The sequence below is a fragment of the Cervus canadensis genome, chromosome 24, assembly GCF_019320065.1.
Source record: "Cervus canadensis isolate Bull #8, Minnesota chromosome 24, ASM1932006v1, whole genome shotgun sequence".
Taxonomy (NCBI): Eukaryota; Metazoa; Chordata; class Mammalia; order Artiodactyla; family Cervidae; genus Cervus; species Cervus canadensis.
Genome location: NC_057409.1, coordinates 42629737 through 42653418, shown reverse-complemented (window position 1 = coordinate 42653418; position 23682 = coordinate 42629737). Strand labels below are relative to the sequence as shown.

Genomic DNA, 23682 nt, shown 5'->3' with positions numbered 1-23682 from the left:
TATTATTTTTCTTCATTAATTTGTAATCTATATTATATGCTGTTTTAGAAAGTATAATATAGTAATTTATTTTGAAGTTATGAATCTTCTGATATACTGAGACTATAGTAGTACTGTCCCTCAGATATATAGCAAAAAAAAAAATTCACTTCTGTAAGGCATCTGCCTTATATGTTATATATAAGGCATATATATATGTTATATATATGTTATATATATGTTTACATATAAACATATATTATATATGTTTACATATAAACATATTATATATGTTTACATATAAACATATATATATGTTATATATATGTTTCAGTCACCAAGCTGGTGTAGCTTGATGTATCATAGTTCCCATATTTGTTTCAAATCTATCAAGGATAAGAACATTTTTTTTCCTCTGAAGGAATTCAGTAAGTTTTTAATAAGATAGCTAAATAAATACTACTTAAATGTTTTGCTAGTTTTTAGCGAAATTTCCATTTTGGAGTTGAAGGACTAGTAGGAGTTCATTTAATATTGCTGTTATGTTATTACCTTGAAGACACTGTTTCCGCCTCCACACCCACAGAGCCCACCTAGCTTTCTATCTAAACTGAAATGTTTCAGATTCTAGAACTAAATGGCCAACACCTGGGCACATTCCTTGTTGTTAGTAGGTAGTTTATCAAACTTCAGAATTCTGGACTAGTTTATAATTTGTTGTTTTCCAGTCACTAAGTAATGTCTGACTCTTTGTGACCCCATGGACTGCAGCATGCCAGCCTTCCCTGGTCTTCACTATCTCCCGGAATTTGCTCAGATTGATGTCCATTGAGTGGGTCCGTCTCATCCTCTGTCACCCTCTTCTTTTGCCTTCAGCCTTTCTCAGCATCAGGGTCTTTTCCAATGAGTCAGCTGTTCTCTTCTAGATTATAATACTTCTAAGCAATAACCCCATGCATGAATAAAGAATTGGGGAAAAAAGTAAAACAACTCTGAAAGATAATCCGTAACTTTTTAACTAGGCAGAAACTTTTCAGATGCTTCCTGTGAACTATCTGGTTTAAGCTGTGAACTGTCACAGTATCACATATGCCTTCCTCTCTAATGGTTAAATAGTAACAGGATCAGTGCAGATTCCAGAGGAAAGAAAGTAAACTCCATCTCTTAATGGTGGGAGTGAGAAAGAATTACAACTATCTTTAATCCACCACACAGAGGCTGCCCTTTGGCCTCGAAGTGTTTACATTTCTTCCACATGTAAAATGAGCATACTTCCTCTTAAGATCTTCCCACAGTCCTACCTCATTAAGGCAGGGTTCTGCAGACATTTTGTAAAGGACCAGGTAGTAAATATTTTTGTTAGCTCTAAGTTTAGTGTGTGTTGAAATTCTGTCATTCTAGTGCAAAAGAAAATGGGATATGGCTGTCTTCTACTAATCTACAGATCTGAATACAAGTAAGGTTTGGCCCACAAGCAGCAGTTTTGCTGATCCCTGCAGAAAGCCATGAGGCCTGAAATCCAGAGTCTTATTAGTCATCTACATCAAATCCATGTGTGCATGAAACTACTCCGGTGTGTCTCCTCTTAGCTCTGAAGTCTGTGAAGTAGATACAAGTTAATCCCCCACGTAGCAACAGTAGTGTAATAAGGACAGGAGAACTATAATAGACACTAACATTCGAAAGGGAGAGAAACCAGAGGCACCTAACTTCTTACTGTGAACTTCTGACTGTTCACAGCAGTTCAGAATTCTAGCCTGGACACGCTCTCAGTTCCTTTATAGCCCACTGCTATTCCATGATAATTGGTTTTCCATGGATCATTTTGTTCCACCCTCAGACGTTTGGGTTTTTGCTCTGAGTCATTCGTTTCCATAAAAATTAAAACAAAAAATGTTGTTTTTACAAGAGTATCTTTGCCAGCCTCTTTCCTAATCATAGTAAGTTGGAAGCCAGTGGTAAAGAACCCATCTGCCAGCGGAGGAGACTCAAGAAATGTGAGTTTGATCCCGGGGTTGGGAAAATCCCCTGGAGAAGGGTATGGCAACCCACTACAGTATTCTTGCCTGGAGAATCTCATGGACAGATGAGCATGGTGGGCTATGGTCTGTAGGGTCACAAAGAGTCAGACACGATTGAGCTACTTAACATGCACATGCACAAGAGTATCATTGCCTGCCTCTTTCCTCATAGTAAGTTGAAAGCCAAAAATCTTATTTTTTGAACAGTTTTTATCTTTCTTAGTTTGAACTAATGCAGTTTCTTTTAAAATGTTGTGGTTTTCTTATAAATCAACTCTGTTGGGCAAAAAAATAGTCCACATTACAAGATTGTCCATTATCTCCTTTGAGCTCAGGGGGAGGCTACAATGGGAAAATGTTCTCAACGTTCTAGTTGAATGGGTCTGTGACACACAACCTCAGATCTTTGACATCTCAGTACATTGTCCTGTAGCCACGCTCTTGATCTCGATGGCTCGGTGGTAAGGAATCTGCCAGCAAGATAGGAGATGCAGGAGACTTGGGGGTTGATCCCTGGATCTGGAAGATCCCCTGAAGGAGGAAATGGCAACCCACTTCAGTATTCTTGCTTGGGAAATCCCATGGACAGAGGGAATTGAATTTCTAGACAACTATTGCGGTAGAAGTTTCACAATGAAAATGTATTCTACAGCTATCATTAATTTTTTTGTTGTTCATATTTAGGCTATTAGAATATATGTTATTTTCTTCGCCCAATAGTTAGGAGATATGTATGTAATAAATATTAGTAAATATGATATCTACATTATCCTAGATAGAATATAGTCAATATTTATAATAGACGTTAGATACATACTTAATGTCATTTTGAGATAATTTTATTTTATTTATAATATTTGTATGTGGAAATGTTTCAAATGCTCTTACTTTTTCAAAGGACCCATGTTTACACTGTAGTCAAAGGTAACTATATTAATTATTAAATTTGTTCTCTTTCTAGGAGTCTGAATATGTTTCTGCTCATCTTCATGAATGGATAGATCTGATTTTTGGCTATAAACAGAGGGGGCCAGCTGCAGTGGAGGCACTCAATGTTTTCTATTACTGTAGTTACGAAGGTATAAGCCTATATACTTTTCCTCTTATATTATGTTGATAGAAAATATTATTAGAAATACCTGACTGTTCAGTGGTTAGGAATCTATTCTTCCACTGCAAGGGGCATGAATTTGATCCCTGATAGGGAAATAAGATCCTGCATGCCACAGGACTCCGTCAAAAAAAGGGAAAATATTATTTAATATGTATTTATACATGGTATTTTAGACATAACTATTTAAGGCGAGAAAGACTACATTTTAAAAATAGTTTTAGGGACTTCCCTGGTGGCCCAGTGGTTGAGAATCCATCTTACAATGCAGGGGGCATGGATTCCATCCCTCGTTGGGGAACTGGGATCCTACATACTGTGGAACAACGGAACCCGCGTGCTGCAACTAGAGAAACCCTGTGCACCACATTGAAGACCCAGCACAGCCAAAAAATTAAAAATAAATAATTAAAAGAAAACCAACCAACTACTTGTGGGGGGTTATCAAGATGGTGGAGTAGTAGGATGTGAAACTCACTTCCTCCCACAAAAAAAAAAACACACAAAAAAATAGCTTTACTGACCTTTTCTGTTTGAAAGAGTGCTTTTTTTAAACAATAGTTTCATTTATCCCATCTCTAAATTTAAACATCCATTTGATCATGATTTGACTCAAAATATGGAGAATGAAATCTACTTGGCCTCAGTGGAAAGAAAATATAATGAGTTGTCAGCACCAAATCTGCTGTATATTATCTCTTATCATAGATTCATAGTCAACTTCATCTTAGTTTTAACATAGAAGATTGAACTTCTCTTTAAACTTGAATGGAAAATATCTCCATAAAATATTTTAATCAAATAAATTCTATCTTACATAAGGAATTTGAGATGCTTTAAAGCTAGGAAGAGATGACAGAAATAACCACAATATTTTTCTTGAAGGGACATGTAGAATTTATGAACTATCATGGAATTATTATGTTCCAAATGTGTACTAGAACTTCTAAACAGGTTTTCTTTAGGATGAATGAAAATGAATGTAAAGGTTGAGATAACAAGGCCTCATACGTCTTTTAAGTGTGAGCAACCCCAACCCTTTTGGATAGTAATATCCTGAGAAGCCTTGGCGAAGCTGCTTCATCTTTATGCTATAAATAGTTGGGTTGAGTACTGGTGGAAATAAGAGGTAAATATTTGCCATTGTTGCTGTGTTCGTTATTTAGTTGCTAAGTTGTATCTGACTCTTGCTACCCCATGGACTATAGCCTGCCAGGCTCCCCTGTCCATGGGATTTTCCAGGCAAGAATACTGGACTGGGTTGCCCTTTCCTTCTCCAGAGTGCTGCTTAAAAAAAAACAATAGTTAAGTACATATATGCAAATCAAATTATAAGGATCAAATATTGGTGGTATTAAATATTTTGATCTCTGGCCATGTGTCCTGTTTGGGCAAGTCTGAATATACAGTATTAAATTGTTAACACACTTTATAGAAGACATTTTAGAATTATGAATGAAATATTTTCCAGTGATAATAAGATGACATTATTTGAGCAAACTCTGGAGATCGTGAAGAATAGAGGAGCCTGGCGTGCTGCAGTCCATGGGGTTGCAAAGTCAGATGTGACTTAGCAAGTAAACAACATTCTGATGTCTAACTCAGGATCAAGTGCATTTTCTGAAGGCTTTGAAAGGCTTAAGAAGAATTTCTTCTGTATATTTTTGTTTATTTTATTTTTGATTGTACTGGGTCTTTGTTGCCTCATGTAGTCTTTTTCTAATTGTTATGAGAGAGGCTGCTTCTCGGGGTGGTGCACGGGCTTCTCATCGCAGGGGCTTCTCTTGTTGTGGGCCACAGGCTCTGGGCGTATGGGCTTCAGTCTTGTGGCACACGGGCTGAGTTGCACCGCTTCATGTGGAATCTTCACAGATCAGGAATAGAATTCATGTCACCTGCAGTGGCCGGCAGATTCTTATCCACTGTACACCAGGGAAGTCCGGGAGTTCTTTTCTAATCCTTCCGTAGAGCTATTAGTTCTAAAGATCATGAATGGTATGAAGTTTTGTGAATTGAACAGAGCCCACTTGACTTTCGGTAAATAGACTTTACCTTACTTGGTTCATTTGGTAACAGTTTTGTAGGGAGGTAGCATAACATGGTGGTTAGGAGCATAGATTTTGAAATCAGACATTACCTACTTCGGTCAAATACTAGCCATGTAACAATCCCTATTGAGTATGACTTGGTATAATCAGTTTGCCAGAACATCACTTTTCCCAACTTTTATTAGACAGACAGTATAGCAGCGTTTTTGTGTGGTTATTACACTTGTTTCAGCTTAACTATCATGAAGAAAGCAATCAGGTGTACAATGAGTATAGTGTGTGTTTTTCCAAGAGAAACTTTTATAGACTTTTATAGAGACTTCTATAGTTAACTTTTGTTTAAAACCTTTTTAGTTGTAAATAGTGGGTGGAATTTATTTTTATGCATATTTAATATCTGAAGTGTTACTGATTTTTTAAAAATTTTACTTCTTTCCATTCAGAATATTTTGTTGAAAATATACTAATCAGTCTCTGATATTTTAAACAGTTGCGTGGCTTACTGATTTGTTTTCACTGTTTTGGCTTCTCTTTCTTGGTTTTAGGAGCTGTGGATCTGGATGCCTTAACAGATGAGAAGGAAAGAAAAGCCTTAGAAGGGATGATTAACAATTTTGGACAAACACCTTGTCAACTGTTAAAGGTAAAGCCTAAAAGTTACTAATTACATAAGTCTAGAATTTAATTGCTAAGGAATAGTACTACCAGTATTTTCAATAATTTTATGATTTAAAACTTCATTTCAGAATTATCTAGAATTTGGAAAAAAATTATACTGTGACTAAAAAAAAGTAAATTTAAATGATTCTTCCTATTTTGAATAACAAACTATTACAGTCGAAATCCACATATTCAATCAATTTCTCTTGAGTCACAAATGATTTATATTTACTCAAAAAGCCAGTCGCCTTTGTTTAGTTACCTCTTGAGAGGAAAAGGTGAGGTTGAAGGCCACTGTCAGGGGAGCTATTATTCCCTTCTTTGTTTAAACGGAGAAGGAGGACTTCCCTGGTGATCCAGTGGTTAAGAATCTACACTGCCAGTGCAGGGGCCACCGGTTCGATCCCTGTTTGTCCGCAGAGGGAAAAAAGGAGAGAGAGAGAAGGAAAAAAAATTCTCATAGAAGTTAGTCTAATATTAGTTCTCAAAGACATTTTTATCTTTGTTAGTGTGAATTTAGAAATGAAGAATACATAATAATACAACATTTATTAAGTTGATACTGTCCTGTGCTACCACTGTGCTAAGACCTAACCCTCACAGTAAATATTCAAAAATTGTCCTTATTTTTTAGATGATAAAGTTCTATTTCATAGAAATTAATACCTAGCCTTAGAAAAGTCAAGTACTTTTTCCACCTTTACACAGCTAGAATGAGACTGAGGCAGAATTTGGATGCTTGATCATCTAACTCCGAAGTCTTTCTGCCATCCCATGTTCCCTCTGAATTAATAGCTGTAAGCCCCCTTGTTGAACTTGTAGATCATTTTTCCAGTTCTTGTGGTTTGTTGTTTATATCCTAATTATGACATTTTCTGACTTAGTTGTTTATTTATCCATCTGCCTCACTATATTATAGCTATGTTAAAGGCAATAACCTTCTTTTAATCATTTTTGTATTTTTCTTGCATATAATTTGTGTGCAGTAAATATTTGTTGAATTGACATCTCCATAGCTATAATCACAAAGTTATATCTGAATTCTGGCTTATAGATGTACTTTATTAATTCATTGATCAGACTGAGCTTTATAATTGTTACTGTTCATGAGCAACAGTTTATTTGAAGTCTCCAATATTGATCTTTATAGAATATCCATATTTGAAATCGGTGCTTTAAACCTTATCTGCTGACAGTCAGGTAAAAGTAACAGAATAACAGAACACTTGATTGGACTTTGAAATAGATTCTATAGTAATTTTGCAGCAGCTTAACTTTTTTTTTTTTAACAAAGGTAGTGTGAATTAGTTTTTATGATTAAAAAAGTCACTAAAAATCGGTTTTTGATTTCAAATAAAGTGAATACTCACATGGTTAATTGAGAGCTAAATATTGAATTAGAGCTGTCAGGTCTATTTCCCATGATTTAATGTTTTGGAGAACACTCTTGAGAGTCCCCTGGATTGCAAAGCGATCAGACCAGTCAGTCCCATAGGAAATCAGCCCTGACCATTCAGGAAGGACTGATGATAAGGCTGAAACTCCAGTACTTCGGTCACCTGATGCAACGAGTTGACTCATTGGAAAAGACCGTGATGTTGGGAAAGATTGGAGGCAAAAGGAGAGGGAAACGGCAGAGGATGATGTGGTTAGATAGTATCACAGACTCAATGGACATGAATTTGAGCACACTCCAGGAAAAAGTGCTGCAGTCCATGGGGTTGCATAGAGTCAGACACAGCTTAGTGACTGAACAACAGTGATATTTTACAGTAGAGACAGAAGCATCCTCTTTAGATAGAATTCCATTCTGCATTTTACTGTGGCATTGGAATATTAATTTGACTTTTAATTCTCTTATTTAAAAAGGTGATACTGTCTTTTGTTTGTGACATAAAATCTAAGAAATAATAATTTATTTGAAAAGCAATACAGCAATATCTGTAATTCAATTCCAAAAATATGGACATTCAGATCTTATTTCAAGAATTATAAAGATTCACCCATTTTATAAACTTTGACTTTTGAATAATCCATTTAAGTTTACCACTATATATACATCAGCATGTACCATATTTATGATACTCTTCTACATGTTTAAAATCCAAAACTGAATGTGATTTAGTTTCTTACTTTAAGATACCTATTGTCTGGTTGGAAAAAACCATAACCAACTATATATAATCCAACATAAAAAGAAATAAGTACTGAATAAAATGCTAAATAATGTACAGAGGAAAATAATGAAAGAGAATAATTAATTACTTTTGACTTAGAAATTCAAGGGAGGTATCAGTAAGAAAGACTGTAGAAGTAGGGTTTCTCTAGGAATGAAGAGAGCTGAACTCTGCTGAGGAAATTGTCTGAGCAGTTCAAGTTGTCAACAGTGTATACAATATAATCCATTGAAGCTAGAGTCCAGTATGTATGAGGGAATATAGTGAGAGGCGTTTTAATGTAATTATGAATTATTTTTTCTTAATTTTTTTTAAGGAACCACACCCTTCTAGATTATCAGCAGAGGAAGCAGTACAGAAGCAAGCCAAAACAGACACTTCAACGTTTAACCTATTTCAACACCTCCCTGAACTCAAGTCATTTTTTATAGAGGTAATCTCCAACTTGATAACATCAATGGATTTTCTCTATAACTTCTATACACTTCCACATTCCTTTTATACCTTAATGGAGAGTATAGGTGTTAACTCTTAATCCAAAATAGTAAATAATTTTTCACTTTTATGTTCTTAGAATTTTTTAAACAACCTTGTTGAACGCTTTTGTTTGCTGCTGAACTTTTTCTCCTGGCTTTCTCTCTTCTAGTTTCATGTCTTCCTGAAGGAAACGTAAGAAGAAAGGATAATTTGATTTAAATGGCTTCTTGTGTCAGTTGAGATGACACATAGAGGAAATCTAAAATAACTCGTAATTATAGTGTCTATTCATATATAAAACATGGCCCATGAGTCAACTTGTTAACTGCTAATATCAGAAGGAATAGTCAGTGAAGCAAGATAAGTGGTTAATGCAGTTCTTGAAAGAGTATGTTCAAATTCAAATGTTTAAATATACATATTGAGTTACAGTTGATCCTTGAACAATACATGGTTGAACAGTGTGGGTATACTTATAAATGGGTTTTTTTCAATAGTAAGTACTAGAGGTACTACATAATCTCTGGTTGGTTGAGTTTGTAGAGCAGCACTGCAGATAAGGAGGAACTGCAGGTACAGAGGGCTGACTATAAATTATATATAATACATGGAGAGTTGGCATCCCTGACCCTTGAGTTACTGAAGGGTCAGCTATTCTTTTGAATAGTTCAGAATGTGAATGTGAAATGCATTCATACCTATAAATGTGGTTAGAACAGATAATATTAACTCTTTTGAAAGAAGAAAAATGATAAAAAAGTATGAAGAATAGATTGAAGATGTACATAGAACGTGCAGTAACTCTTATGCAACAAAACAGAGGTTGGTAAATGTTTTCTTAAAGGGCCAGATAGTAAATATTTTGGGCTTTGTACCTACATATAATTTGAAGGTACTTAATTTCTTCCGGTAGTAAAATGGGACATGTTTTTGTGTCCCAGGGAAGCTCATTAGCAACTCAGCACCCAGCATATTTACCGGGGGTTAGTCACTGAAGTACCCTCTGCCTCAGTTCAGTTCAGTTCAGTTGCTCAGTCGTGTCCAACTCTTCGCGACCCCATGAATCGCAGCACACCAGGCCTCCCTGTCCATCACCAGCTCCTGGAGTTTACTCAAATTCATGTCCATCGAGTCAGTGATGCCATCCAGCCATCTCATCCTCTGTCGTCCCCTTCTCCTCCTGCCCCAATCCCTCCCAGCATCAGGGTCTTTTCCAGTGAGTCAGCTCTTCGCATGAGGTGGCCAAAGTACTGGAGTTTCAGCTTCAGCATCAGTCCTTCCAATGAACACCCAGGACTGATCTCCTTTAGGATGGACTGGTTGGATCTCCTTGCAGTCCAAGGGACTCTCAAGAGTCTTCTCCAACACCACAGTTCAAAAGCATCAATTCTTCAGCTCTCAGCTTTCTTCACAGTCCAACTCTCACATCCATACATGACCACTGGAAAAACCATAGCCTTGACTAGATGGACCTTTGTTGGCAAAGTAATGTCTCTGCTTTTTAATACGCTATCTGGGTTGTTCATAACTTTCCTTCCAAGGAGTGAGCGTCTTTTGATTTCATGGCTGCAGTCACCATCTGCAGTGATTTTGGAGTCCAAAAAAATAAAGTCTGACACTGTTTCCACTGTTTCCCCATCTATTTTCCATGAAGTGATGGGACCAGATGCCATGATCTTAGTTTTCTGAATGTTGAGCTTTAAGCCAACTTTTTCACTCTCCTCTTTCACTTTCATCAAGAGGCTCTTTAGTTCTTCTTCACTTTCTACCATAAGGGTGGTGTCATCTGCATATCTGAGGTTATTGATATTTCTCCTGGCAATCTTGATTCCAGCTTGTGCTTCTTCCAGCCAGCGTTTCTCATGATGTACTCTGCATGTAAGTTAAATAAGCAGGGTGACAATATACAGCCGTGACGTACTCCTTTTCCTATTTGGAACCAGTCCATTGTTCCATGTCCAGTTCTAACTGTCGCTTCCTGACCTGCATACAGATTTCTCAAGAGGCAGGTCAGGTGGTCTAGTATTCCCATCTCTTTCAGAATTTTCCACATTTATTGTGATCCACACAGTTGAAGGCTTTGGCATAGTCAGTAAAGCAGAAATAGATGTTTTTCTGGAACTCTCTTGCTTTTTTGATGATCCAGCGGATGTTGGCAATTTGATCTCTGGTTCCTCTGCCTTTTCTAAAACCGGCTTGAAAATCTGGAAGTTCACGGTTCATATACTGTTGAATCCTGGCTTGGAGAATTTTGAGCAGTACTTTACTAGCATTAAAGATTAGTGCAATTGTGCAGTAGTTTGAGCATTCTTTGGGATTGCCTTTCTTTGGGATTGGAATGAAAACTGAGCTTTCCCAGTCCTGTGGCCACTGATGAGTTTTCCCAATTTGCTGGCATATTGAGTGCAGCACTTTCACAGCATCATCTTTTAGGATTTGAAATAGCTCAACTGGAATTCCATCCCTTCCACTTCTGCCTAGCACATTCCAAATTCTAGACTCCCCAAAGAAAAGCAGGTATTTAGACGATTGTCTGTATAAACAGTCTAGACATAGTGAGCCACATGCATCATTGAAGATAAGTTTTATATCCATGTAAGGAATTCTTTGCCTGCCAAGTTCCCTGATGCCAGCCGATGGCCAACCTTGCACACAGCCTTCCTAAGGAGAGCAGTCTCAATTCTGCTATGTTATCTTTTTACTATACATAGAGTATCCCATAAATTCCTATTTGACCCCTAAATTGATGAACATGTAAGACTATATTTATTATGTAATTCTGATAAGTATTTTCACTGCGTCTAATCACTTAAGGAATTTTTATAGTGTAATACATTCTGGGTTCTATCTGCAGTGCAGTGGCATTTGCCCCTCTCTGCACCCAAGTTACATGGTAGCTTTCCTAGGGCCGGTATCTGGATTAGGATAAAGAATGCAATTGATATCCTTGGGTACCAGTAATTGTTAATCCCTTTGCATCATCGTACAAGAAGGTGTTTTCCACTCACTCATACAAAAAGAGAAGGCCTCTCTTAGGTCTCTTCATAGGTATTAAAATGGTGAAGAAAATTGATGTAGCAGTGGGAGCAAGAGCTTATTAAATGGATTTCTTCAGATTTCATTTCCATTTATGCTTGTTGAAATGTCAGTCATCTTCTCTTGATTAATTCACAGTATGAAGAGAAAAGATATATTCTAACTTCATATTGTTATAATTAATTAATTAGTTCATATAAACCTCTTAGAAAAGCACCTGGCGTGTAGTTTGTACCTAGTAATATTAGGTTATAATTTACCTCATAAATGTTAACTGTAATTTATGAACTATTTTCACATCAAGAAACTTACTTCAAATCCTTAAAATAATGGTAATGTAATAATGGTAATAATGTGATAAAATAATAAAATGATGTTTTCCAATGAGTGTCTTTATTTTCTGGTTCTTTTGTTCTGGCTTTTGTTGTGGCTCCTCAGGTAATGGAACAGATCTATTTTTTGAACGATAAACCCAAAAGGAAAAGTCTATAATATATAACTAGTTTTTCCATTTCACTCATTTGAGTAATGTTTTCTTATAAAGTCTATATTTTCCACTTTATGTTCATGTCAGTATGCATGGGAAAAAGAAAGAGTTTAAATCATTGGCTGTTTTAAATGGTTGACACTCCTTGAAATCTGCATCCTTGTTTAACAGCAGGGTAGTGGAATACAAGAAGGGGATGGGTTTCAGAACTGTCAAGGATGCCATTATATAAAATTCCTTTCTTGTATTTTAAATTAACTGGTAATATGTTTGGGATAGAGTAAAATGCTATATTACAGGGTTTATCTTTATTTAAAGAAATAGAAGTTTTCAATAATTTGTATTTAATAAAGATATAGTGGAACCAGCCACTAAAACCTCTATCCTTTATTTTATAGGGAATTAGTGATGGTATTCCACTAGTAAAGGCAATTGTTCCCAAAAATCAGTCTCGTTCTTTTATGTCACAAGGAAGTCCTGAGTTACTGGTAAGTTGGTTTATACCTTTTTCAGACTGCCATGTCTATATCCATTAGAACTTACTGAAAAAATTAAGAAAATAAAAATTTTTTAAAGTCTTTTAAAAGGGAATTCCGTAGCCATCCATTGTTAGTGCTTTATGCTCCCACTGCATGGGGGATGGGTTTCATCCCCAGTTGCCTGGTTGGAGAACTAAGATCCCACATGCTGCTGAACATGACCAAAAAAAGAAAAAAAAGATAAAATTTTTATAGAATTAATTTGACCAAGTATAAAAATGTATCTTTTATTTACATAGCTTTTAAGTAGTTCTGTAATTCTAAACTTATTTTGGAATAATACATATGTGAAAATACCAGGAAATTTTGTATAAGAGAAGTATGCTATAGCATCTTATTAGATATTAAAATTTATCATAAAGCAGTGAAAATGAGATATAATACAAAATTGATAAAGGTCCGATCACCTGCAGGACATATTAGTGAGTATGTGAATTTTGTCATTTAATTCTCCTAACAATCCTGTGAGATAGGCACGATTATTATTTCCCTTTTACAGATGAGGATTAAATCTCAGAAGTCACTTGCTCAGAGTCACAAAGCTAGCAAGTAAGGGATCTGGGACCCTAGCAAATTGACCAAACATAGGTCTGTCTTATTTTATCACTTAGAGATGATAAGAATTTGAACATAGCACAGTGAACAGTAGAGATTCCAGAGTTAGACCTATTTTTCTAATTATGCTTATTGTGTGATTGCTTAGATAAAACTTCTTCAAAGATTAACAAAAATAATAAGTACTTTTTTTAAGTGGCAGAATTCTTAAGTTATCTGAATTTTTTTTTTTTTTGGAAGTCTGTCACTTTTATCAAAGGGGAGAAAAACTTTCCATTTTTTAATGTAAATATTTACTATTACTGTCCCTCCTAAAAGGAGACCTCTTTAACAATTCTTCATAAATTCTGCTTACAATTTATGTTCTAAATGAGAAGCATTTTATTTTTGTGTTAAGACTTGATCCTTAATTTCTTCTGACTGCCAACTAATAGATGCTAGTATTTAAGAAATTTTAAGGAAAATAATCTTACTAAAGGAGGATGCATTGGGATAACTTTTTTGTAGTAGGGTAACAATGAGCTTTTTAACCATTTGAATTATTTTAAGACTTTTTTAATGAGTCTCATGTTTTAAGTACATAATCCTGCACTATTCCCTAAATGACGAATGCTAATAACATCATGTGGGCATTTAGTTATTTTGTGTTGCTTTCTTTAATCTTTTCATTTAAGGTTTGTCCTCATGTGTTTCTTTTCCAGATAACAGTAAGCATGAATTACATTATTGGAACCCATGGATGGCTGCCATATGACAGAAACATTTCTAATTACTTTACATTCATCAGGGATCAAACTGTGACAAATCCTAAGTAAGTAAATGGACATTTAAAACAAAACAGGTACCTTTAGTATCTTATTGCCAGGAAAAGCAAATAGATTAAAATTTCCAACTCCCAAGTTTTCTGTTCCTGACATCCCTTTATCTTGTCTTTATCCTTTGAGGCTATTTACAGAAATGACAGTCTTACTAAATTGGTTGTGAAAGTCAAGATTTAAATCTTTTTCACGCCTTCACCAATCCCACTTCCTTTACACTTAATCCTTGAGACTATATTGTTATATATATTTTTGTTTAATTAATATTAATAAGATTAATGTATTTTCTGAATGTATCATTTATTAATAGATATTTCAAATTGAACATTTGAACAGAAATATTTTTTATTTCTTTTGGGCGAGATTAAAAAAAATCATTGATATCAGTCTAAATGATCTTTTACAGAAGCGTCTAATATTTAATTGTGTTTACAGAACTCAGCGTAGTATGAATGGCCCTTTTGCTCCAGGGCTGGAGATCACTTCTAAGCTATTTATAGTATCACATGATGCGAAGTTGCTTTTTAGTGCTGGACACTGGGATAATAGCATTCAAGTGATGTCACTTACAAAAGGCAAACTTGTTTCACACAATATCAGACATATGGGTAAGCATTAACTCCCCCCACCCAAATTTTTGTTTTTGATTTCTAACCATAATAGTACGTGCCTCTTATATTATAAAAGGCATGAATTTTACCTTTGAAATTGAGTGAACTTTTTGATAAGAGTGTTATGAATATTCTTTAAGAGTGTCTAATGTATTTTGGGTATACTAAACATCATATAAATTAAATACAGCTTCACAGTATTGGAAAGATGCTAGGGTAAGTCTTTGAAAAAATTGATTGATAGAATAAGAATTTTATGACAAAATGGTAAAAAAAAAAATCTCTCATAGTTGAATAAGAAGTCACCTGTTCTATTACTTTGTTAGTGGTAAAGCATGAGAGAGGTAAAATTGTTGAATATAGCTTAATCTGGTGCTTCCTAATATCTCAATCTTTTCAATGTAAGGATAAATCATTTAGTAGATTTTTTTTCCCCCAATAAAGCTGTTAAGAAAGGGAAATAGAGTCAGCTACTAATTCCATAGCAGTGACTTCCAAGATGTTGCTTAGCTCAGGTTTTTTCAGTTCAGGAAAAATATATTTTATATTGTGAACTTATGGTGTAATTTTGGTTAGGGACACATATTCAGTAGGATTGTAGTTCTGGTAGTAGTAGCAGGTAAATGGAGATGAGAGAGTGAGGGACAGAGGAGAGTATCAAAGTAAGTGGGGATTCATTTAAAGCTACTTAAACTCACGGCAAGCTTCTGACAGGCATATCTTGCCTTATGTCTAGTCGCCACCCTTGAAGAAAGGTGGCCGCAAAGAAGGCTCTCCTGTGTGATTTGAGTGACATCCTTTCCTGTGTCACTCTTTCCCAGCGCTTTTCCAGTGGCATCCCTACATTTCTCCCTGCTAGAGCAACTGATTTAGTGGTAGTTTGAACATAACCTAAAATTGCCCCTGTATTTCTGTTCCAGTCAAACTATGCCATTTCATTTTCTTTTTTTTTTACATTCTTTTTTCTTACAGATATTGTGACTTGTTTAGCTACAGATTACTGTGGAATACATTTGATTTCTGGTTCCAGAGATACTACCTGTATGATATGGCAGATTACCCAACAGGTAGTCACACATTTAAATAGTCTGGGTTTAGATCAGAAATTCTCCCTGGGAATACTACTGAGATGTCTTAATAGACAATGACTTTTTCTCTGACATTGAATGATTATTTGAGCTCCTTTGCCCTCTTTTACCCCTCATTCTGTTCTGTCTTAATCACCACTTTTTTTCTAGGTTTATTGTCCTGATTCATGACCTTATCTTGTATTACTTTCCAAAGATAGCTCCTTGTTAACTTCTTCTAGAAAAATGGTTATTTTTCTTGTCTTTGTTTACATAATATTCCTATTTTCCTTTCAAGTGGAAAAACTGGAAATTATAAATTTAGAATTTTCATCAACCATGTTGAGTACTCTCATGATAATGTTGATGCAAGGAAGTGTCTTTCTCTTTATGGCTTCTGGATTTTCTTCCTTGCTTAGAAAAATAAACAGGCTTTCTCTCCAAATTTATGAAAATATCTAAAATATTTCTTCTAATACTTTTCTTATTTTTTTACATTTTGATCTTTATTTCTAATTTTTATAATATAGAATATTTAATATATGTATTATTTATATATATACATTATATATATTATGTAACAATATAGAATATAAAAATACATGCTTTTATTTATGAGTAGAAGGTCATTTATGCCAACACAAATGATTACCCACTGAATTGAATCTTTTTCTAGATTTTCCTTTCTTCTATATCTATTCTGTGTCAACATCAAAATGACTTTATTTTAGTAGTTTTAATATTTGGTAAGGCAAATCTCTCACTGTGTTTCCTTTATTAAAGATTCTCAGCTATTCTTTTATGAGTTTTTATTCTTCCATATGAACTTTAAAAATATTTTAACTGTCCTCAAAAAATTTCATTTTAGTCTTAATGAAATTATATTTAATTTTTCTATTAATTTAGTGTGGATTGCCATTTTATAATTACTCATATCACAAAAGAGGAAATGTCTTTCTGTATTTGTTTCAGGTCTTTTTTCAATGTCCTTTGGTAAAATTTTTTAATAATTTTTCCCCCATTTAGGTCCTGTACTTGTTATGTTTACTTTTAACTATCGTTTTTTATGACTGCTTCAGTGGAATTTTAAAAATCGTTTTTATTTTTAACTGACTACTGCTAAAGAAGTTATTGATTTCTATACAGTTATCTTGTACCTAATCAGTTTACCAAATCCTTTTATCTAACCAAAATTATTAGTATTTCTTGAATTTTCTGAAAACAGGGTAAATACACATTCATGTGATCTGAAAATAATGGTAATTTTCTTTACTTTTTCTGATATACTAATTACTTCATTTCCTTACACTATTACATTGTTAGTGAATACAATACAGCACAAAAATTATAGTGAGCATTCCTGTCTTAATATCTGATTTTGATGAACTTGCCTTCACTGTTGTACCATTTAGTATACTGTTTGCTGTTAGGTTTCACTAGCTGTGGGTTTTGTGTTTTTTTTTTATACTTCAGTAGTTACCTTCTTTCTTTTTTTCTTTTTTTTGGTAACTTTTTAGTTTTAACAAAATTTCAGTTTACAGAAAAGACATACAGGTAGTACATTTTTGCCTTTGCCTTAGCATTCTCTCCCTATCTTTTTCCCCATCTTATTTTTTTTTCCTGAACATTTTAAAAGCTGGAGACTTTATGTTCTTTACACCTAAACACACCAGTGTGTATTTTCTAAGAACAAACACTTTCTTATAGATAACCACAGTGCTATTATCAAAACTGAAACACTGAACATTTATACAATAACTTTATCTGATCCACAGTCCATGTTCTAATTTTGTTAGTAGTCCTAATCATGTTTTTTTCAGCTATTTTTCCCAGTTTCTCTTCCTTTTTTAATGTATAACTTTTTCTTTTACTTAAAAAAAAAAAATAATGTATTATGTTGGGAAATGTCCTAGTTTTGCACCATCCTTGAATTTCTATAATAAACCCATATACTTCATACTGTCTTGTTATATTTTACAGCAAGATTTTCTTTGCTAGTACTTTATTTTTCTACTTATATGTGAAAGAAATCTGTTTTTGTTCTATCTTTGCATGTTTAGCATTGGGATATGCAACTTTTATAAAATGAATTTGGGAAGAGTCCATCTTCTTTAAATAATATAGGAATTACTTGACTTTTAAAAATTAGATGGAGTACAGTAAGCACTCAGACTGATACTCTTAGAGGAAGACAGATATGACCCAAGTAATAGAGTGTCAGGGAGAATTCATCTACATTGTGTAACAGAGGTAGAAAGTCTGGACATTTATCCATGGTAATCATAAATCAAACACCATGGCAAGTACTCAAGCATTCTGTATCATAGAAAGTACTGTACCACACAAAGCATGCTACAAACAGATAAAGAAAATAACTCATATACAGAGAGATTGCCTGTAGTAAGTTGTGCTATTAGAGGAATAGAATAATAATATTAACTGAACAAAATAGGACCTCAAAGATGAAATTATAAACTAGCATAATAAAATGAAAGGGAGATTGCAGAAGAATCAAACTGAGATTAAAATAAATACCATTACAATTATAAATAAACCCAAAGCAGAAAAAGCAAAGAACAAATTTAATGTGACTGAAAAATCAAATTACTAGCATGGAAGAAAGATTTAAGGTAATCAAAGTAAATAGAAACAACAAAAGCAATTAGAAAAAGAATGATAGTTATAGAAATCAAAGACAAGTCAGCATAAAGATAATTGATGTCCCTGAAATAGGACTCCAATAAATAAAAAAGAAAGTATTCAGAGATGTAATAGAAAAGGTTTCTTTGAAGTAATGCACGAATGCTAAGTCGCTTCAGTCGTGTCCGACTCTGTGCGACCCCATGGACAGCAGACCTCCAGGCTCCTCCATCCACAGGATTCTCCAGGCAAGAATACTGGAGTGTGTTGCCATTTCCTTCTCCCCCAAAGGAAGAATAATTCTGTAAAGGGCGAACAATACACTTGTCTTAAAATTAATCCAAAGCAATCAACTTTGAAACTCTTCATATTATTAATATATTTTTGAGGATGAAAAGATTGAGAACCATTTGAGAATCCAAGGAGAAACCCAAGAACAAGTACTTCTGAAAATAGACTTAGTGATAAGAGCTAGTTGCAGTGTTGGTTTGTGACTAGACAGTTAAAATACAGTATAAGTTTTTTTTTTTTTTTTTTTTTTAAGTTTTTTTTTATAGAAAATAGTGTACAAGAGAGTGACCTTTGCTTCTCTGTGTTTATATTAGGGAGGTGTTCCTGTGGGCCTAGCATCCAAACCCTTTCAGATTCTGTACGGACACTCTGATGAGGTGCTGAGCGTCGCCATCAGCACCGAGCTAGACATGGCAGTGTCAGGATCACGGGTAAGACTGTACCTGTAAAAATACTGATTTTTTTTATGCAAATTCAGAAACAATATTTATGTTATATAGGAGAACTGGTGAAAGCATAGAAATGTTATGCTAAGTTTGTCCAGGACTTTGCAGAAGCAGAAGAATACAGCAAGAAAAAATTTAAAGAGACTGGATTCTATTTGTGGATTTCACAGGTCTTATTAGTTAAAAGAAGGCCATTTTATGAAATAAAATACCATTTGAAATTTCAAGATTGGAATTTTTCCTAAAGTACATGTATTATTCCTTGATGGAATAACCATTTTCTCAGGTCCTTTCCCATATTTCTTTCTCTTGCTCAGTTTTTTTCTTTTTCTGTTTTTATTTTCTAATATTTTCTGTGTGTAGGATGGCACTGTGATTATACATACCATTCAGAAGGGTCAGTACATGCGGACTTTACGACCGCCTTGTGAGAGTTCTCTGCTCCTGACCATTCCCAATTTGGCTGTGTCTTGGGAAGGACATGTTGTCATCTACTCCAGCATTGAAGAAAGTACCACTCTCAAGGTATATAACACTTTCATGCAGTACGGCTAGACCATTAATGAGATTGGCTTCTCCTTTCCACATTGTATACATTGTGTACATATGGGGCATTTTGAAGAAGGAAAGAGCTGCTGCTGCTGACTAAGTCACTTCAGTCATGTCCGACTCTGCGCGACCCCATAGACGGCAGCCCACCAGGCTCCCCTGTCCCTGGGATTCTCCAGGCAAGAACACTGGAGTGGGTTGCCGTTTCCTTCTCCAATGCATGAAAGTGAAAAGTGAAAGTGAAGTCACTCAGTCGTGTCCAACTCTTTGCGACCCCATGGACTGCAGCCAACCAGGCTCCTCCGTCCATGGGATTTTCCAGGCAAGAGTACTGGAGTGGGGTGCCATTGCCTTCTCCGAAGGAAAGAGCACAGTATTTTTAAAAGAGTATTTTCCTTCCATCATGCAATTTGTTCATTCCCTATCACAATATTAGCCTCATTTTTTATTTTGTTTTAGGGTTTTTTATAGGCTTTGGAGAAGGAGATGGCAACCGATTCCAGTATTCTTGCCTGGGAAATCCCATGGACAGAGGAGCCTGTTGGGCTACAGTCCATGGGGTCCCAAAGAGTTGGACACAACTGAGCAAGTAACACTAACTAGCACTATAGGCCTATAGGGTTTCAGAAATAATTTCTAATTGTGTGGCAGTTCATAAGCTTAGATGGAAATTACTCTTTTTGCACAAGGCAGGGTATAAATAAACCATGAATTTTATATGTTTATTTCATTTCAGTGATAAAGCTTTTTAAAAATTACGAGAATTTTTAAAAATTATTTTGGAGGGGTGAGAGTTCTTGTTTAATATTTATTTACTTAGCAATCTGATTGAAGTCACTTTAGCAATATTGTCTACATACTTTCTCTTTAAGTATATGTTTTTTTCCAGAATTTTAAACCCAGTCATCGTTCTGTTATTAGTCATAGTTTTAATTAACAGTTCTGAAACTCAGTTTTAATTTAAGATCATTAAGTTTTCTTTAATCTTTGCAGGATAAGAATGCATTGCATTTGTTTTCTGTAAATGGCAAGCATCTAGGGTCCCAAGTCCTGAAGGAACAAGTATCAGATATATGTATAATTGGAGAGCACATTGTCACAGGCAGCTTACAAGGATTCCTGTCCATAAGAGATCTCCACAGGTAAATAATAAGAATTATTGAAGTATCACTTAGGAAAAGGCAGTAGTATTTTCAGAGAATAAAATCTGTAATCTAAGATTTCTAATCTTTTTATCATTTATTATGAACATGTTTTTTTTTTGGTAACTATAAAAAAATTGGGGAAGCTAAATTATTTCTGGATTAGTAGATAAAACTTATATGTACATTTTAAACATGTAGAAAATTTTATGTTGTATACATTTTACCACAATTACAACAATTTTTTTAAATAGCCAAAAAAAAAACCCAATTTTCAAAGTGCCAAGCCTGCATTATGGATTTGGGAATATATCCAACTATAGCTTCGATTTTTAGGCAATAAGTTGGGTTGGGTTTTTTTTTAATTGAAGGAAAATTGCTTTACAGTGTCGTGTTGGTCCCTGCTGTACAAGGTGAATCAGTCGTAATTATACATACGGTCCCCTCGACTTGAGCCTCCCTCCCCTGCCTTCAGCCCAGCCCTCTAGGTTATCAGGGTGCCGTGCTGACTCCCTCAGTGATATAGTGAGTTCCCACTGGCCATCTGTTTTACACTTGACCAGATATATATCTTTGCTCCTTTCTCAATTTCTCCCACCCGCTGCTTCCCCTGCTGTGTCCACAAGTTCATTCTCTACATCTTCATCTCCATTCTTTCCCTGAAAATAGTTTCATCAGTACTGTTTTTCTAGATATCATATATATATATATATATATATACACACACACACACTCCAGTGTTCTTGCCCGGAGAATCGCAGGGATGGAGTCGCACAGAGTTGGACACGATTGAAGTGACTTAGCAGTAGCAGCACACGTTAATATATGATATTTGTTTTTCTCTTTCTCACTTCATTCTGTATAACAGACTCTAGGTTCATCCACCTCACTATTGCTGACTCAGATTTATTCTTTTTTATGACTGAGTAATGTTCCATCGTGTATATGTACCATATCTTCTGTATCCATTCATCTGCCGATGTACATTTATTTAGGTTGCCTCCATGTCTTGGCTATTGTAAATAGTATTGCAGTGAACACTGGGGTACACATCTCTTTTAGAATTGTGATTTGCTCAGGGTATATGCCCATTAGTAGGATTGCTGGGTCAAATGGTGAATTTATTTCTAGTTTTTTAAGGAATATCCATACTGTTCTCCATAATGGCTGTATCATTTTACATTCCCACCAGCAGTGCAGGAGGGTTCCCTTTTCTCCACATCCTCTCCAGCATTTATTGTCTGTAGATTTTTTGGTGGTGGCCATTCTGACTGTATGAGGTAATACCTCATTATAGTTTTGATTTGCATTTCTCTAATGATGAGCAGTGTTGAGCATCTTTTCATGTGTTTATTGACCATCACTATGTCTTCTTTGCAGAGATTGTCTGTTTAGATCTTCTGCTCATTTTTTGTTTGAGTTGTTTGTAAAGTTGGGTTTAAAATATTTTTTTCAGTTGTAATCAAAGTCTTTTTCAGGCTAAAGTCTTTTTCATGAACATCTGTTCATGTTATGTATATGTGTGTTTAAAATTGGTGAAGGTCTTTTGTTATTTAACCCAGTGAAGGAAAAAATCTTTGTAAAGTAAATATGTTTTTAAGTTTGGTGTTCTTTATGTTTAACAACTTATATTCACAAAGCACTGTTTTCCCTTGCATGCCCAAATACATTCTTTTCTTTTCTTCTCTTTTAAACAACTTACTGTGACTTATTTATATGCCTCATAGTATCTTGGCCCCTCCCTAAACCCTTTCTTCTTAATAGTGTCCTGATCCAGAGTATTCTCTTACTGCCTTCATATCAAAATCACTTCTGTATCAATATCACTTTTGATTTTTATATTTTCCTTCTCATTTTTGTCATTCTTTCCCATGTGGTAGAGCATTAAGTCTACATTTCAATAATATCTTTCCAACATTTTGTATTACAGCCCTGATTTTGGGGTATTGTTAGGAGAATCCCAAATTAGAAGAAATTAATGGACTCTTTTAGCAAGTTAGTCTAGAGCATAGTGTGTACATCTAAAATTCTTCATTCTCTGATCATAAAAGCTGTGAGCATTTTTCATAATGGCACGTTACATCTTTATACCACATTATATTTTAAAATATATATTGCATCCTTTATGACAAAGCAAATATACCAATTTTATTGACCTTATTCCCCACCAGCACACTTTTTGGGCTATTACCCTTTTGTTTATCCAACTTTCATTTGTTAATCATTTCGTGAGAGCACATATAAATGGTTAGAGGGCAAACAGATGTTGGAAATAGAGAAAAACTGTATTAAGTATTTTGAGTAATGCTATAAATGTCGGCTCTTTTGTCACTCAGGTTTTCTGAACTTAAGTTCCTACATTTATAAAATTAGAATGTATAATTAGATGACTATTAAGTTATCTTCCAGTTATAAAGTTCTATGAATCCATTGTATATCTGTGTAATTATGTGTTTTTTATTTCTCTTCTAGTTTGAATCTCAGCATCAACCCATTAGCCATGCGATCGCCTATCCACTGTGTTTGTGTAACCAAAGAATATAGCCATATTCTTGTAGGATTAGAAGATGGCAAATTGATTGTAGTGGGTGTTGGCAAGCCAGCTGAGGTAAAACCTAGCATCACGGATTTAGTTTCCCGTACTTTTGGGGATTCCCTTGGTTCTTCTTTAATCCAGCTGAATCAGACGTCTCCATTATGGATAAACAAACTGAAAAACAAATTTGATTTTTCCAAGTACAGTAAATGAAAGCAAATAAAGCTAGTATTCAAGAGTGATAGTTTTTTTTTTCCATTTATTTTTATTAGTTGGAGGCTAATTACTTTACAGTATTGTAGTGGTTTTTGTCATACATTGACATGAATCAGCCATGGATTTACATGTGTTCCCCATCCCGATCCCCCCTCCCGCCTCCCTCTCCATCCCATCCCTCTGGGTCTTCCCAGTGCACCAGGCCCGAGCACTTGTCTCATGCATCCAGCCTGGGCTGGTGATCTGTTTCACCCTTGATAGTATACTTATTTCAAT

At 34.9% G+C, this 23682-nt stretch overlaps 1 protein-coding gene across 2 annotated transcripts in view; it reads left to right on the top strand.

The window, feature by feature from the left end:
- NBEAL1 (neurobeachin like 1) overlaps window positions 1-23682 on the top strand; it is a 78163-nt gene that overhangs the window by 49934 nt on the left and 4547 nt on the right. The window contains exons 26-36 of one of the 2 annotated variants that reach the window (XM_043444554.1): window positions 2962-3079; window positions 5705-5802; window positions 8313-8429; window positions 12395-12484; window positions 13792-13901; window positions 14344-14516; window positions 15492-15586; window positions 18832-18948; window positions 19327-19488; window positions 20506-20654; window positions 23127-23262. In XM_043444554.1, coding sequence (XP_043300489.1) covers window positions 2962-3079; window positions 5705-5802; window positions 8313-8429; window positions 12395-12484; window positions 13792-13901; window positions 14344-14516; window positions 15492-15586; window positions 18832-18948; window positions 19327-19488; window positions 20506-20654; window positions 23127-23262 — 1365 coding nt within the window. Of the gene's footprint in view, window positions 1-2961; window positions 3080-5704; window positions 5803-8312; window positions 8430-12394; window positions 12485-13791; window positions 13902-14343; window positions 14517-15491; window positions 15587-18831; window positions 18949-19326; window positions 19489-20505; window positions 20655-23126; window positions 23457-23682 lie in introns of those variants that run through there. The other variant, XM_043444553.1, reaches the window with a different exon arrangement.